At 36.5% G+C, this 15,572-nt stretch overlaps 1 protein-coding gene across 1 annotated transcript; it reads right to left on the bottom strand.

Moving 5' to 3' along the window:
- Positions 1 to 2,269: 2,269 nt before the first annotated feature.
- On the bottom strand, positions 2,270 to 9,065 carry LOC110690319 (metal transporter Nramp6-like). Its single transcript, XM_021867144.1, has 6 exons — positions 8,775 to 9,065; positions 3,293 to 3,358; positions 3,001 to 3,079; positions 2,819 to 2,923; positions 2,541 to 2,635; positions 2,270 to 2,431 (listed from the first exon to the last, which is right to left on the bottom strand). Exons 1-6 carry the CDS (start codon positions 9,063 to 9,065, stop codon positions 2,270 to 2,272), a joined length of 798 nt encoding a protein of 265 aa, XP_021722836.1.
- Positions 9,066 to 15,572: the final 6,507 nt, after the last annotated feature.

The raw sequence follows: 15,572 nt of genomic DNA, 5'->3' as shown, positions 1-15,572 counted from the left end.
CTTCGGTGAATTTATCCTTCTACCACCCTAAGAATAGTTCTTCTCTTCTTCTTCGATTGTTGCCTCAACTTGATTTTGGAGGATCTTGATCAATTTTCCACCCGCCCCAACATCCAAGTTAGCTCTAGACATTGGTTCCAATCCATCATAGAAGAATCGCATGAGCAAGCTTTTATTGTATTCATGATCAGTACATGCTTATACCAACTCCTTGAACCTTTCCCAAGCTTCACTAAGACTCTCATCTGTTTTTGGTTCAAATGATGCAATCTTCCTCCTCATGTCAATGGTCTTTTCCTCGGAATAATCTCTTCAAGACTAATGCCTTGACTATCTCTCTCAATGTTGTGAGAGAATTTGGCCTCACTTGCTTGAGCCACTTCTTAGCTCTACCCGAAAGAGATTGTGAAAATAGATGCATTCGGATGTACTCTTGCAAAACTTGATTGGTTTGAATCATGGCACATAGCTCAGGGAATCTATTAAGGTGCCCAATGGGATCTTCACTTGGAGAACCCAAAAATTGCTCCCCTTCTACCATCCTTGTGTATTGGGGATGAATGGTAAAGTTGGTTTTCGTGACGGGAAGCAAAATCCCTCTCGTGAGCTCGTAATCCTCCAAATTCCTAAACTCAAGAAAAAAACACTTCATCCTCTTCTTGCGCCATTGTCTCACTTTGAGCACTTGAAGAACAAGAGTCACTCCCATTATCCACATTAAAAAAAAGATCTTTTCCCTCTTCTTGATAAAGCATACGGACTTGTCTCAAAGTTTGATCGATCTCGTGGTCAATATTATGTGTGGGCGGACCTTGAGATCTCCTAAGCATCCACCAAAGCTAAGCAAAAAATTAGCAATGACAAGTAGGATAGAGCAAGCAAAAAAAAAAGTAAAGCAAATAAAATGACTCTAACAATAGAAAAAATACATGCAAAACAAGCCGACTCCCCAGCAACGGCGCCAAAATTTGATCGGGGTAAAGTAGGTTTTTGAATCTACTAACCTAATCAAATTGAATATTTATTAACCTAGACCTTCACTAAACTAGTTAGTGGTAAGTATACGGTTAAACCACGAGGAAGCACACAAGTTAAACATCAAATCCACTAATGCAATAGTAGATTGGAGAATATTTTTGTTGGTTTTCTTTTATTAAGTAAACTAAAGCAATAAAGAAAGAAAGGTAAAAAGGATAAAACAAAAGATAAACAATGCTAGGGATACGGAGGTGTCAAACATGATCAAACGAATATGGACAATGATGATTATCATGAAGAACATGTCATAGAATGCTAAGTTGTACTTAAACAACTCACACTAGTGGAAAAATAGCTATTCGAAACGGTAAAAAACAGCCTATCCGTAACGGGCAGCAGGCGTTACGTATGTTGCCGTTACAGATAGGATATGTTATTTGTAATGGGTGTTGTCCGTTACATAAAACGGGTTATTCGTAACGGGCAGTATTACTGCCCGTTACGAATAACCCGTTATTGGTAACGGACAGTTTGACCGCCCGTTACGAATAACCGGTTATATGTAACGGACAGTTTGACCGCCGGTTACGAATAACTTGTTATCTATAACGGACAGTTTGACTGCCTGTTACGAATAACCCGTTATCTGTAACGGAAAGTTTGACTACGCTTTACGAATAACCCGTTATTTGTAACGGACAGTTTTACCGCCCGTTACAAATAACCCGTTATTTGTAACGAAGAGTTTGACTGCCCGTTACGAATAACCTGTTATTAGTAACGGACAGCTTGACTGCCCGTTATGAATAACACTTTATTTGTAAAGGGCATTTAAACCGCCCGTTACGAATACAATTGAACCCAAATAAAAAAAAAAATATGCAGCGTGTTATACTTGCTAGTCTGCTATGATGCCAAAGTTTAATTACTATTATAATTATTCAATACTAAAAAATGTAAAATTGAATTATTAAAACTTTCACAAATGTCCAAATTGACTTAACAATAACTCCCTAACATGAGTCAAAAGCTACTATATAAATAAACTTTGTAATACAACATGAAAATTTAAACAAGTTTCTATTACGTAGTAGATTAAGAATATGAAAGATCTTATAGATCCTCATACAGCTCTGGTGCCATGTTTTTGAAAGGGATTGTGTCTGAATCAAGAAATCATTATCAGAGTCAGACACCTTTTGAAGCAGGAACACAGTATATGATCACGAAAATTAATACAATGGGGAATTGGGGACATTCAACAGAGCTCAAGTTTGACTATTATTTAAACTTACGGCATAACCATAGCTACAATTAAGGAAATGGCAAGGCCAGTTGCACCATCTCCTTTGAGTTGAGGCACAAAAAGCCCATGCAATACGTTTGTATATCCAAGCTCCACAAGAAAGCATGCAGCAATAGTAAGAACCAAAAAAGTAATCAAGAACTCAAGCTTGCGCACCCAAAAATAAGAAAGATTAGAACAATTCAGATTATATAAGCAAGAATTGCAATATGCTCATTGCTCCATAGCAACGAATACGGAGGATCTATTTACACACCCCATATTGTTGTAGTACAAATAGAACCAGAGTGCTAAGACCAGCCCAAACAGTAATTTTGAAAAGCATATTCAATGCAAATGCATTTCCAATAACTAGAAGCAAAAAAGAAAATTATGTTAAGAGGTAGCAAAAAAAACAATGTAATCAAAACAAGTACCAGCTAGGCAAGATACTAAATATTTACACACATCTCGAGTCATTAGTTAGGTAGTCTGCTGTAAAACATGTTAGTTAGCTTATCAGATATTCATATTAAAGTAAAATGAGATTCAAACCTTCAGGAATATCGCAAGCTACTATTGCGATTTCAGCCAAAATCCATAAAATAAAATTTGGAACTTTTGTGTACTCAAATCTACAATGTTCTGCCAAATTCTTCCCTGAAAGTCAGGAGCTAATTGTTATGTAACGAGCATGGAGAGCCATAATAGATGCATAGTCGTATAAGAGGACATACCTTTAACAACACCAAGATTAGCTGCCATAAACTGAATGATGAGGGCAGCGCAAGATGCCACCAATATGATCCAAAGTAGCTAAAGCCATGTAAAGTTTAGATGGATAACATTAGAAGGGACGCGACAAAAAAAAAAAAAAGGCTTTTAAGTTAAACATGTAAAGATAACAATACACACCTCGTACTTGTATTGAGCTCCGGGCTGGAGATCAGTTTCAATTGTAAGTAATTGAGGAGGTTAGAACAGTATGTAGAAGTTTAGGAAGGAAAAAAAAAAAAAGAGTAGGTTTACTGAAGCCTTACAATTTGCAGGATCAATGTAAGCAATAGAGACTAAGAAGTTATTCCAGCTCTTCTTCTGTGCAAAGCATAGGTGAACTTAGAGTGACAGATATAAAGCAATGTAATTTTACAATTTTACTTCAATTTCATGTACTATTTCATTCTTCTTCCTTAGTAATTATTGACAATCTTCATCTCAACATCAGACTGACGAGGGAAAAACTAGGTCGTTGAAACTAATCCTCCCTTGATCAAACTAAATTTATAAACACTTAGCAAACCTATATACAAGTATAGAGACAAGTCAAGGATAGAACTCAAAGGAACGGTAATGTTCAAACGCTCTCAATTATGTGCGTAAGCTAGGTCGAAGACAAAGATAAAGAGAGAACAATACAACTAACAAACAAAGAAACCAAACAAATAAAGTATTAAGAACGGGACCAACAAGCAATCATGACAATTGTAGCAACTAAAAAATACATGCAATTCAATGGTTGTGAAGACTAATGGCTAGCTCAATCAAGAGAGTCAACAAGCTATATCCGAGAGGTTAAACTAGCGCCAACTACGAGAGACTCTAACTAGGAACATCACTAATCAAGCTCAATCAACAATTGCAATTCCTAAATCTATGGTCCGGATCATCAAAAACTACAATGCAATCTAGCATAACTCTCAAGGCCTAATCGAATTACACAGATGCAAACTTCAATTAATCACTTTAATCTAAACAATTAATCAACACAATCCCCAAATTAAGCACAATCAATTAATCATACAAGTGTCACCCAATTCCTAAGAAACAACTACTCAAACATCATCATCTAATCAACTAACAATTAAAGAAATCAAGAATCAACAATATATGAAAAACTACACTAATCAACAATCAAACATCAAAATCAAACCAACAAATATGAAATCAAACAAAGCAATAAAATGAGATAGAGTTAAAAATGCTCATTTATAATAGAGAATATCTTTAATACAATTGTCACTAGCTCTGTCAAAACGGTTTGACAGTTAGGGTTTGGTTCGATTTGAAATCGGTTCGGTATTAAATCGGGTCAGTTTGAAATCGGTTTAAATGTATCGCGGGTCGGTTTCTGTTCGGTTTAAATAGTTATCGGTTTGATTCGGTTTATTCTTGAGCGGTTTTAATTCGGTTCAGGTTGTAAACGGTTCGATACAGCCGGGTTGAGGTTTGTTAACGGTTCGGTGTAAACGATTTTTATACCGGTTTAAACAGTATCGGGTTGGAAACGGTTTTGAGTTAGAAGCGATTCGGTTCTTTTTCGGTTCAGTTTTATTTTTGTTTGGTTTGTTAACGGGTTTGCTTTTTATAAGATTTGACGTTATATTATTCAGATCAGTTCCATTTCACGTTTACTAAATTATGGTTCAGAAAGGTTTTTTATTTCAAAGAGTTAGTTTTTAATTGGGTACTTAGGATTCGAGTAGTTAAACGTTTGTGGTTTGAAATTTTCATAGTACTTTCTAACTAACCTTTTGTTAGTTAACAAGTTTTATATCAAGTCGAAACTTCATCACTTCATATTTAGGCATTAGGCATTATATTATATACAAATTCTCATCGATTTTTAAAATACGTATCATGTTATTTGCAAGTTTAGTCATACTGATGTTACTATTTTATTACGAAGTAACGTAGATTATAAAAGTTTAGTGTATTAATGAATTATCATTGTTTTACTACCATATAATTAGCTTCTTCTTATTCAATCATCTAATTGATGTGTCATAATCATGATTTGATTTGTTTTTGTGAGATCGAAATTACAGTTTGATTTATAGACGATTCGGTTTGTAAGTGGTTCGATTTATAAACGGTTCGGTGCAAACGGGTTGCAGTTTGTTAACGGTTCGGTGTAAACGGTTTTTACCTCAGTTAAAAGGGTTTCGGGTTGGAAACGGTTCGGTTCGGTTTGATTTCAGTTCGATTTAGAACTGGTTCAGTTTGTTAATGGGTTCAGTTCTTATACAGTTTTACATTATTCGGATCGGTTTGATTTCGATTTTAATAATATACGGTTTGGTCGGTTTTTGGTTTTACAAAATTGATTTTTAATCGGTTCGGTTCTCATTTGGGTCGGTTGGTTTCGGGCAGTTAAACGGTTTTGATTTGAAATTTGACAGCACGAATTGTCACCATTGAATCTTCAATCTCTCAATCACCTTTAAAATTCCACACTTTCTCTCTCTAAAATCTACTCCTAAAACTAACCTGTAACCTAGAGAGAGAAGCACTCAACTAAGATAAGAATATGATAAAAAACTAGAACAATTCTTCTTCTAAACTTTCCCCAAAAATCAGGTTACAATGATATTTATAGAGGGCGCGAAAAAAAAAACCGAGCAAGAAAATACCCAGGAAGGCACGCCTGCGCTGCAAGGGAGGCGCGCCCGCGCTACAGGAGTGCGCGCCTGCGCTGTAGGTGGCGCGCCCGCGCCCGCGTCTTTCTGGGTTTCTTCGATCTTCTCGCGACTTCTTGCGTTCGCTAAGGTCTTTCAATGAACACACAATCATGACGATGATGAACACTAAGTGAGGCAGTCCCAAAAGCACATGATTGTGTGTTCAACACCCAATATTCATGAGAGCATGGCTTGAGAGCGCAAGAGCTAGAACTTGGAGAATCCACTTCCTTGCATCTCGAGCTTTCCAATTGCCATGAGCTTGCTCCAAAAGCTTCCTTCACCTTAGTAAATAACCAATTAATATCAAGACCTGAACCTCGTACAATACCTACAACCATGAAAATAGAGCAAATAAAGGAGAAAAGACTAGAAAAACCATAGAAATGCACAAAAGCTACAAAATAAGAGAGGAAAGGTAAGACTAAGACCAAAAGAATAAAACTAAGCATTTATTAAGCATGAAAGCAATAAAAAAAGGTAAAAACAACCTAAATGCTCATCAAATAGGTGCCATTTAGGATAACCATCAAATACTCCCAATCTCATCTTTTGCTCTTCCTCGAGCAAAACAAAACCAAGGGAGAAATGATGAGCTTATTCAAACAAACAAAAAGAAGAGAAGAGACAAGAATATACACTAACTCACTTTCGTAGGAATCACGGTAAATTTTAGCAAATAAAGAAAAGCCATTTAAACCCCTAGATCGCCCTAGAGGACGAGTGATTCTCTCGTAAAGGTTTCCTAAGAGATTAACCTATAACTCTCGTAATAATACAAACAAGGCAAAGGATGAAAAAAGGAAGCAAAATACAAGAAAAGCAAACAAATGTTCATGAAAGTACTTTTCCAAATCTACAAGCATAAATGAATGCAAATCTTTCTAAACAAGTAAGGGATTGCACGTTCTAAGATATCTAAGGTTGATTGAAACATAGGATATGCTAAGCATAGAGAACTAAAGAAATGCAATCCACTTTCATCTCAAAACATTTTAGCACATTCTCCTAATTAGCTTCAAACCTACTTTTTAGTGAGCGTCTCTATAGTTTCTCGAAGGAACCGGAAAAACAAATACATTTGAGGTTTCTTGACATCTTCACTTTTCATCCCCTTTCCTTAGGCTTTAACTCATAATTCCCTCCCTCGAAATGTGACTCAACCTCTAGGTCAAAAGGTCTTTCCCAATGGTTGTAACGTAAAGGCAAAAGGTTGAGGGTAGGCTAAAATTTAAAAATTTGGCGGTAGCCCTAATAGTGAAGCAAAGAACAGGCCCTTTTTTAGAATCACAATCAAGTAGTCACCAAACAGAAGCAAACTAACACCCCCAAGCTTATTCAAAGCTATACTCACAAACATATATACTAAAAGGGTAAACGCTTCTCCCCCAAGCTTTCAAGGAGGCATTGTCCTCAACGCTTGAAAAGGGGAAAAGAATCACATCAAAATATTTTTGAATTTCCTCATTTTCACCTTTTTTTTAATGCATATAAGCAAAGCAATTGTCCTCGCCTCTTTTAACTTTGGACGGCTTTCACAACTTTGCATTTATTATGTCGTTGCCTTTTTTTAACTTTGGACGGCTTTTTCTATCACACATTTGCAATTATTCACAAAATATACACAAGACAAGCTTGCTTACAAAAGGAACCAATATCCATACTTATATACCACAAACTCCAAGAACATGACCATTTGATTCACAAAAACCAGAAAATGGAACAAAAAGAAACAAAAGGCTCAAAATTCTAAAGATGTTGCTTGAAAAGAAGGGAAAAGGCTCAAATGGTTAGCAAGAAGGCAAATGTAAACCCAATGAACTAAAAATAAAGATTATCCTAGGAAAATAAAAATTACAACCCTAAAAAAATGCCTTTTTCCTCCCTGGATGGTTCGGTCTCGTGTTTGAGAATGATGAGTCAAGATTAAAGATTAGGTCCTCAATAGTCCAGGATCCATGCCGCTAATGCAAGATATAGAACTTGGAAAAGCATATACAAAGATGCATAGCATACATGAATCAAAATCCCATCAAACATGATAGAATACCTTCTCCGAAGCTTGAATGAGACAATATACTCAAACATAAATCATAGAAACCATGGTAGGGGAAAACAAGAAGATCAATCTAACAAACCAACATATATCAAACGTCATCACCCACCTGAGAAAGAGCAAGGAAGGATATTACCGGATATGAGGTGGGTGTAAATACCCGCAAATTACCCAATTAAACCTTTCAAAGCAAATTTCCTCAAGAGTTGAACCTTGCCTTCCATATGCTAGCAAAATTAGAAGTCAAACTTCCTTGATTCTTGATCCAAATTGAAGCACCAAATTATATGAAGTCATGTACCTAGCAAAAGGCACACAAACATTTCCATGAGAGAAAATCTATTCTAAAAAGAAAAGAAAATGAAAGCAATTAAACACGGGTTACTTCCCGAGAAAGGCTTGCTTAAGGTCCAAGCTTGACCGCTCTAAAAAATAATAATTTATTCCACACAAGATCTTGTCAAATGCACTACTAATCATTTCATAAGATAAACAGTAGGCAAATGACGGGATAAGAATATGCAACAAGATTGTTGCACTCAAGTGAGAAGGTAGATGCCAAAAGAAAGAAGAAGAGGGTTCAAAAGGATAAACAAGAAAATAAGAAGAAGAAGGGGGAATAAAAGAAGGGAAAGAAAAAGAAAAAAGCAAATCCTCCTCACTAAAATATTTTTAGGAACATCACCCTTTTCCTCAACAATAGACGAATGAGGGACATTATGATCATTATAGATAAGGCGGTCCCCAATAGGCTCTTGAGATAGGAAGGGAAAAAAATAGGGCAAGAAGGGATGTTGTCAAACCTTTGAGAAAAAGGGGTATGAGAAATAGGCAAAGGGGTAGCTACTCCCTCAACACAAGATCTCACATCTCCAATGAGAGCATGAAAATCAATCTTAGAGTCCTTAAATGAAGATCTCTCACAATATATATCTCCCTCAAGCTCAAAAACTCCAAGGGAATCAACCTCATCCTCCTATGCACCACAATAAACAACCTTTCCTTCAACTATCTCAAATCCTAAGTCCTCAAAACCGTGCATGAGTGGAGGTAGAGTAATCGTAAAATCATCTAAATCCCAATAAGCTTTCTCGATGAACTCATCCAAGAATCTATAAATCTTCATATGAATCTCACAAAACAAATGGGACATTACCTCAAAAGAGTCTATGTATTCATAGATTGAAGGCTCACAAACATAAACTTGAGGCTCATCAAGATGGGAAAGAGGGTTAGGATTTTCAAATTCAATGCTCTCTTCATTCTTAACTCCTTCACCATCACTCATATGCTCACCAATTGGATCCTCACACTCTCTTGGTTGCTCAAAATTATCATCATCACCCTCAACACACACATTGGATAGAGATTTTTCACGAACAAGCATTAAAGATGACAATTGGCTTTCTAGCTCTTTACCTCTCTTTCTTCCCTCCTCAAGATGCTCCACAATTTTTTTCATCACCTCCAATTGACTTCTTAAAGAATTTAGAATTGACTCCTTTTTAGGCCCAAGATCATCACTAAGTTCAATATGCCTAATTTGAGTTTCTAAAGTAGCAATAAGAGATTCAAAAGGTGTAAAAGATTAAGGCTCAACAAGAGAAGAAGAAGTAGAACCAAGATTTGAAGAATCAACATTGAAATCATGAGCATATACATCACATTGGGGAGTGCGGGCACAATCAAACATATGAGATTTGTCAACTTGAGCATGCACCTCATTATCATGAACAAAAGAGGAAATAGAATTCGAAGCATTTGTTCTAGGTTCACTAATGGGATCATGTGATACATCATGGGAAATCATGCTAGCATTAGGAGAATTAACACATTGCACATCAAAATTAGAAACATGATTACCCCTATTATGAACATCCCAAGGGAACTAAACATAAAAATCCCAAGCATCATCAATTGACAATTCTCTAATTCTACCATTATGCATGCATTCAACATTATTCCTAGTTTGTTCATTTAAACCAAATAAGGAATCTCACAAGCCTTCCAAAGACTACAACAATGATAGTCAAGAAAATCCCTCAAGTCTATGGAAATATTCACAAAAAGGCTTATTGTTATATTGAGGAAATGATAGACATGCCATTTTTTACAAAGTAAACAAAAATCAAACAAAAGAAAAATCAATACAAAGACCTTGACTAAAGCAATAAAAAACACTCGAACATAGACATCGTTCCCCGGTAATGACGCCATTTTGACGAGGGGAAAAACTAGGTCGTTGAAATTAATCCTCCCTCGATCAAACTAAATTTATAAACACTTAACAAACCTATATAATAGTGTAGAGGCAAGTTAAGGATCGAACCCAAAGAAACGGTAATGTTCAAGCGCTCTCAATTATGTGCCTAAGCTAGGTAAAAGACAAAGATAAAGAGAGAACACTAACAACTAACAAACAAAGAAATCCAACAAATAAAGCACTAGGAACGGGTTCTACAAGCAATCATGACAATTGTAGCAACTCGAAAATACATGCAAGTCAATGGTTGTGAAGACTAATGGAAAGATCAATCAAAAGAGTTAACAAGCTATCTCCTAGAGGTCAACTAGTGCCAACTACGAGAGACTCTAATTAGGAGCATCACTAATCAAGCTCAATCAAAAATTGCAATTCCTAAATCAATGGCCCGTATCATTAAAAACTACGATGCAATCTAGCATAATTCTCAAGGCCTAATCGAATTACACACATGCAAACTTCAATTAATCACTTTAATTTCAACAATTAATCAACGCAGTCCCCAAATTAAGAACAATCAATCTATCATACAAGTTTCACCCAATTCCCAGCAAACAACTACTCAAACATCATCATCTAATCAACTAACAACTAAAGAAATAAAGAATCAACAATACATGAAAACCAACTACACTAATCAACAATCAAACATCAAAATCAAACCAACAAATATGAAATTAAACAAAGCAATAAAATGAGATAAAGGTAAAAATGCTCATTGACAATAGAGAAGATCTTCAACGCAATTGTCACCATTGAATCTTCAATCTCTCAATCACCATGAAAATTCCACACTTTCTCTCTCTAAAATCTACTCCTAAAACTAACCCTAAACCTAGAGATAGAAGCTCTCAACTAAGCTAAGAATATGATAAAAAAACTAGAATACTACTTCTTCTAAACTTACCTAAAAAAACGGGTTACAATGATATTTATGGAGGGTGCGAAAACAAAAACAGAGCAAGCAAATACCCCGGAAGGCGTGCCCATGCTAAAGGGGAGGTGAGCCCGTGGTGCAGGGGTGGCGCGCCTGCGCCCGTTCTTTGCGCGCTCGTGTAATTTTGGGTTTCTTAGATCTTCTCACGGCTTCGTGCGTTCTCTAAGGTCTACGAATGAACGCACAATCATGATGAGATGAACACTAAATGAGGAAGTCCCAAAAGCACATGATTGTTGGTTCAGCAACCCATATTCATGAGAGCACAAGAGCTAGAACTTGGAGAATCCATTTCCTTGCATCTTGAGCTTTCCAATTGCCATGAGCTTGCTTCAAAAGCTTCCTCCACCTTAGTAAATCACCAATATCAAGACCCGAAGCTCGTAGAATACCTACAACAACGAAAATAGAGCAAATAAAGGAGAAAAGACTAGAAAAACCATATAAATGCACAAAAGCTACAAAATAAGAGATGAAAGGTAACACTAAGACCAAAAGCATAAAACTAATCATTTATTAAGCATGAAAGGCATGAAAAGAAGGTAAAAAAAAACCTAAATTCTCATCAAATGGGTGCCATTTATGACAACCATCACAAACCGCCGCCATCTCCATTGTTTCTCCTTCCACATACAACACCATGGTAATCTCTTTTGATTTTTCAATTTAAATTCATTAATTTTTTTTTCTTTACTCTCAAATTAGTTAAATTTTGTGGGGGATTTTCTGGGTTTGTGAGGGTGGTGTTTCTGACTTTCTGGGTTTGTGAGGGTTTATGGGGGATTTTGTGGGATTTGTGGGTTTCTGACTCTCTGGGTTTCTAGCTTCATGGGTATGAATTTGGTCATGAAATATGGGTGTGATTTTGTGGGATTTTATACTGTTTTTATTAATTTTAGTCTGAATTTTTGTATTATTTTGTAATCATAAATTATTTCTGCGTTTTTTTCTTCTTTATAAATTTTTATTCTTGATTTTCTTGTCTTATTATTCTCTTTTGAGATGTAGATCGATTTGTTGTTTTTTGATTTTGTGCTACTGATTTTGTTTTCATTTTTCTATGGAAGTTCAATACTCTACTAAATTACTCTAGTAAATTATTGATTTGATTTTGAAAACAAGGATTTACCTATTAACAAAAATGATAGGAATGAAAAAGAAGTCTGGAATATTCATGTCAGGTCCCGATTAATTGAAACTCCTAATGTTAACAAAATCCTTGTTTCTGAGGTCTACTCTTACTCTCCTTTTAATTGCATTGCTTTTCCTCTTTTTTTCTTTTTCTCAATTTTCTATATGATTTCTAACTTAGGCATTGATGTTAAAATTGGTTTAAGATAAAAAAATATATTTAATATATATATACATGCATCACAAATTAAATTTGATTAATGAATAAGTATAGTAGAAAATTGAAAAAGTGTAGAAACTGTTGCTCGGTTTTAGTCAGTTTGGATTATCATGAGGAAAGCTAAACGTCCCCCTAGAATATCTAACTAATGCCCGCAAAATAAACTAAAATTACAAATTTACCCTTTTTTGATAAAAAAATTACCCCTCAATTACCCCCCTCTTCATACTACCCACCACTACTACATCTTCATACTAACCACTTTATCACTACCACCACCACCACCACTACCACCACCACCTCCTCCTCCTCTTTTAACCACCAACTCCTTACCTCCGATTTCACGATCTGCACAGCCGCGATAATGACGAGTAATTAGGACAAAGGGAAGTCAGTCACCGGCGGAGAAAATGTTTGTTTTTTTTATTATTTTCTTAATTCGCGGCAAACGCCTAGATTTTACGCACGTCCTAGGCTCTAACGCCTAGTTCGTGCCAACAACCGTTGATGAGTGTCATTTATGGAACTCATAGGGTAATCTTTTAGGATGATTTCATCCCTTTTTCATGCTTTCTTCTCTTATTTTTGGTCGTTATTCCTTTAGTTCCTCTTTTTCCTTCTTTCTTTGTGTTTTTCATGTTTTCTTCGTGTTTTCCTTTTATTTGGCTCTTTTTCCCTTTTATTCCTTTCCTTTGTTTGCTTTTGTAGGTACCTAGGAGTTGTCTTTGCAAAGGAATCAAGATGAGCCATATTGAATAAGCAAGGAGGAAGCAATCTACTTATAGAGGGCTTGGAGAGGGCTTGGAAAGGCCTTGGAGAACGAGGGCGTCAGCTTTTGCCAAGATGCTGCGGGCGCGGGTCCTGAAGGCTGCGGGCGCGGGTTGTGTGGCACCAAAACAATATAATTCGACCAGGAACTCCCCGCGGTTACCCCGAGGGCTCCCCGCGGGTGTGGGTTAATTGGAGAGAAAGCTCCAAATTAGAGAGATCGCGGGCCTCTGATTACTCTTTGGGAGCAGGGCATTTGCCGCGGGCACGGGTGTTGCCTAGACAGCCCGCGGAGTTTGTTATGGGTTCCGTACCAATTTCTCCGCGGGCTCGGGATTTCTTATAGAGGGCGCTGGGAAACCGTTTTCCTTCTTTGCTTATAGATACACTTGTAATTACTTTTTAAAAACTAACTTTTAGATAATTTTCATTAGCTTAGTTTTAGAGAGAGAATTTAGAGAGAAGTTAGAGAGAAGTTCTTGGATTTGGATTTGTATTACAACATTGGTTCAATGAAGTTCTGATTTCTTCATCTCCAAACATTAATATTAGTGAGAATCTCTTCTGTTGGTTCATCTCTTTACTTGTTTGTCTTAGATTCATGTTTGATTGTTTGATTTCCTTGGATTTGAATTTGATATTGTAGTTAATATTGTAGATAATGCAATTTCTAGTGATTTGTTATTGAGTTATACCATAATTAGTGAGTAGATTAGTTGCTAGGGAGAAGGGGAAGCATGCTTGATTGATAATTTGTGCTTAATTTGGGAATTGTGTTGATTAATTCTTGAGATTAAAGTTATTAATGAAGGTTTGCATGCATGTGTGTAATTCGATTAGGCCTTGAGAATTATGCTAGATTGTATTGGAATTGCTAATGACACGACCAATTGATTTAGGAATTGCAATTATCGATTGGTTTTGATTGTGATTCTCTTATTTTGTTATTTATAGTGACCCCTAGCTTAACTATTAGGAGATAGCTCTTTAATTCTAATTGATTGCTCTTATCATTAGTCTTCACAACCTTTGATTGACTTGATCTTTCCAAGTTGTTGCAATCGACATGATTACTTGTTGATCCCCGTTCCTAGTGTTTTATTTCCTTGGTTGCTTGTTTTGTTAGTTGTTAGTATTCTCTCTTACCTTTGTCTTTGACTTAGCTTAGGCGCATAATTGAAAGTGCTTGAACATTACCGTTCCTTTGGGTTCGATCCTTGACTTGCGTCTATACTCGTATTAGGGTTTGTTAAGTGTTTATAAATTTAGTTTGACTGATAGAAGATTAGATAACGACCTAGTTTTCCCCTTGTCAAAATGGCGCCGTTGTTGGGGAGTGATATTGGTGCTTTGCTTTAGTTGTTTAGTCTACTTCACTTTAATTGAAAAACACAAAATCATTTTGTTTCTTTAGGCTACATTTATACCCGTGTTACTAATATTTTCATTGAGTTTTGTATGCATAGAGCTCGTGATCGATCCATTGTGCCTTTTGACTTGGAAATCGAAAGAACACTCTTAAGAAGAATTGCAAGTCGGTCCTTGGAGTTTAGTACCTCAAGCGAAGAAGGATATTAAGAATAATAACTAGGCATGGGAGAAAACCCGAGGGTTGCTTTGAAAGAATTGGGGATTCCCGGTGCGTACAAGTTTGAGAGTGGAATTGCTCCACCTACAACACCGGCAAATAATTTCGAAATTAGGCCGGCTATAATCACCATGATTGAGAGGAGACAATATAGCAGAGCTAGGAATGAGAGTCCGTTGAATCATCTTAAAGAGTTTGAAAAGTATTGTAATATTATCAAAGTAAAAGGAGTTTATCCGGCTAAAGTTATTTCTCTTTTCTCTCCTAGGCCGAGCCTTGGAGTGGTTGGACAAGGAGGTATAGCCAAACTCCCAAAGAACATGGGACGAAGTCACCAAGGAATTCTTGTCCCGCTTTTACCCATAAAAGAAAACGGCGGAGGCTAGAGCTTTGATTCAAGGGTTCAAGCAAAGGCCTAATGAAAGCCATTACGAAGCATGGGAGAGGTATAAGGAGTACCAAAGGGAGTGTCCCCACCATAGAATTTTAACCTATCAAGTCATTCAAATTTTCTACGGTGGCCTATGTCCCCAAGGAAAATCATGCCTTGATGAGGGAGTCGGAGGTCCCACTATGAATAGGACGGAGGAAGAAGTGGTGGACATTATTGAGGATGTGGTGAAGTACTATAGAGATTGGAAAGATGATGAGAGGGGATTAAACTAACAAGAGTAGCTCTTTGGTGTAATCTATAGACCATCTAAATGCGATCAACAACCTATCCTCTCAAATGAAAAACTTGGGAAAAGAAATGACCGCAATCAAGGCTAAATTAGAAAGCTCTTCTTCTTCTCAAGCTTCGAATCATTCCTACAAAATTAAGGGAAGAGGTACTCTTTCTAACTCTCAACCCCCTCCTTCCTCAAATAATATGCCTAGTGGTTGCTT

This window comes from Chenopodium quinoa, unplaced genomic scaffold, assembly GCF_001683475.1.
Source record: "Chenopodium quinoa cultivar QQ74 unplaced genomic scaffold, ASM168347v1, whole genome shotgun sequence".
Lineage (NCBI taxonomy): Eukaryota > Viridiplantae > Streptophyta > Magnoliopsida > Caryophyllales > Amaranthaceae > Chenopodium > Chenopodium quinoa.
Note: the sequence above shows the minus strand (reverse complement) of the source record. Positions and strands in the feature narration are given on the sequence as shown.

What these genes read in the sequence shown, in the direction of transcription:
- LOC110690319 (XM_021867144.1), bottom strand. Translation starts at nt 9,065, where the DNA reads ATGAGTGATGGTGAAGGAGTTAAGAATGAAGAGAGCATTGAATTTGAA. An exon ending in TAATCTTGGTGTTGTTAAAG is followed by an intron (nt 2,924 to 3,000) that starts GTATGTCCTCTT and finishes CCTGACTTTCAG; the next exon opens with GGAAGAATTTGGCAGAACAT. An exon ending in TTGTACTACAACAATATGGG is followed by an intron (nt 2,432 to 2,540) that starts GTGTGTAAATAG and finishes TGGGTGCGCAAG; the next exon opens with CTTGAGTTCTTGATTACTTT.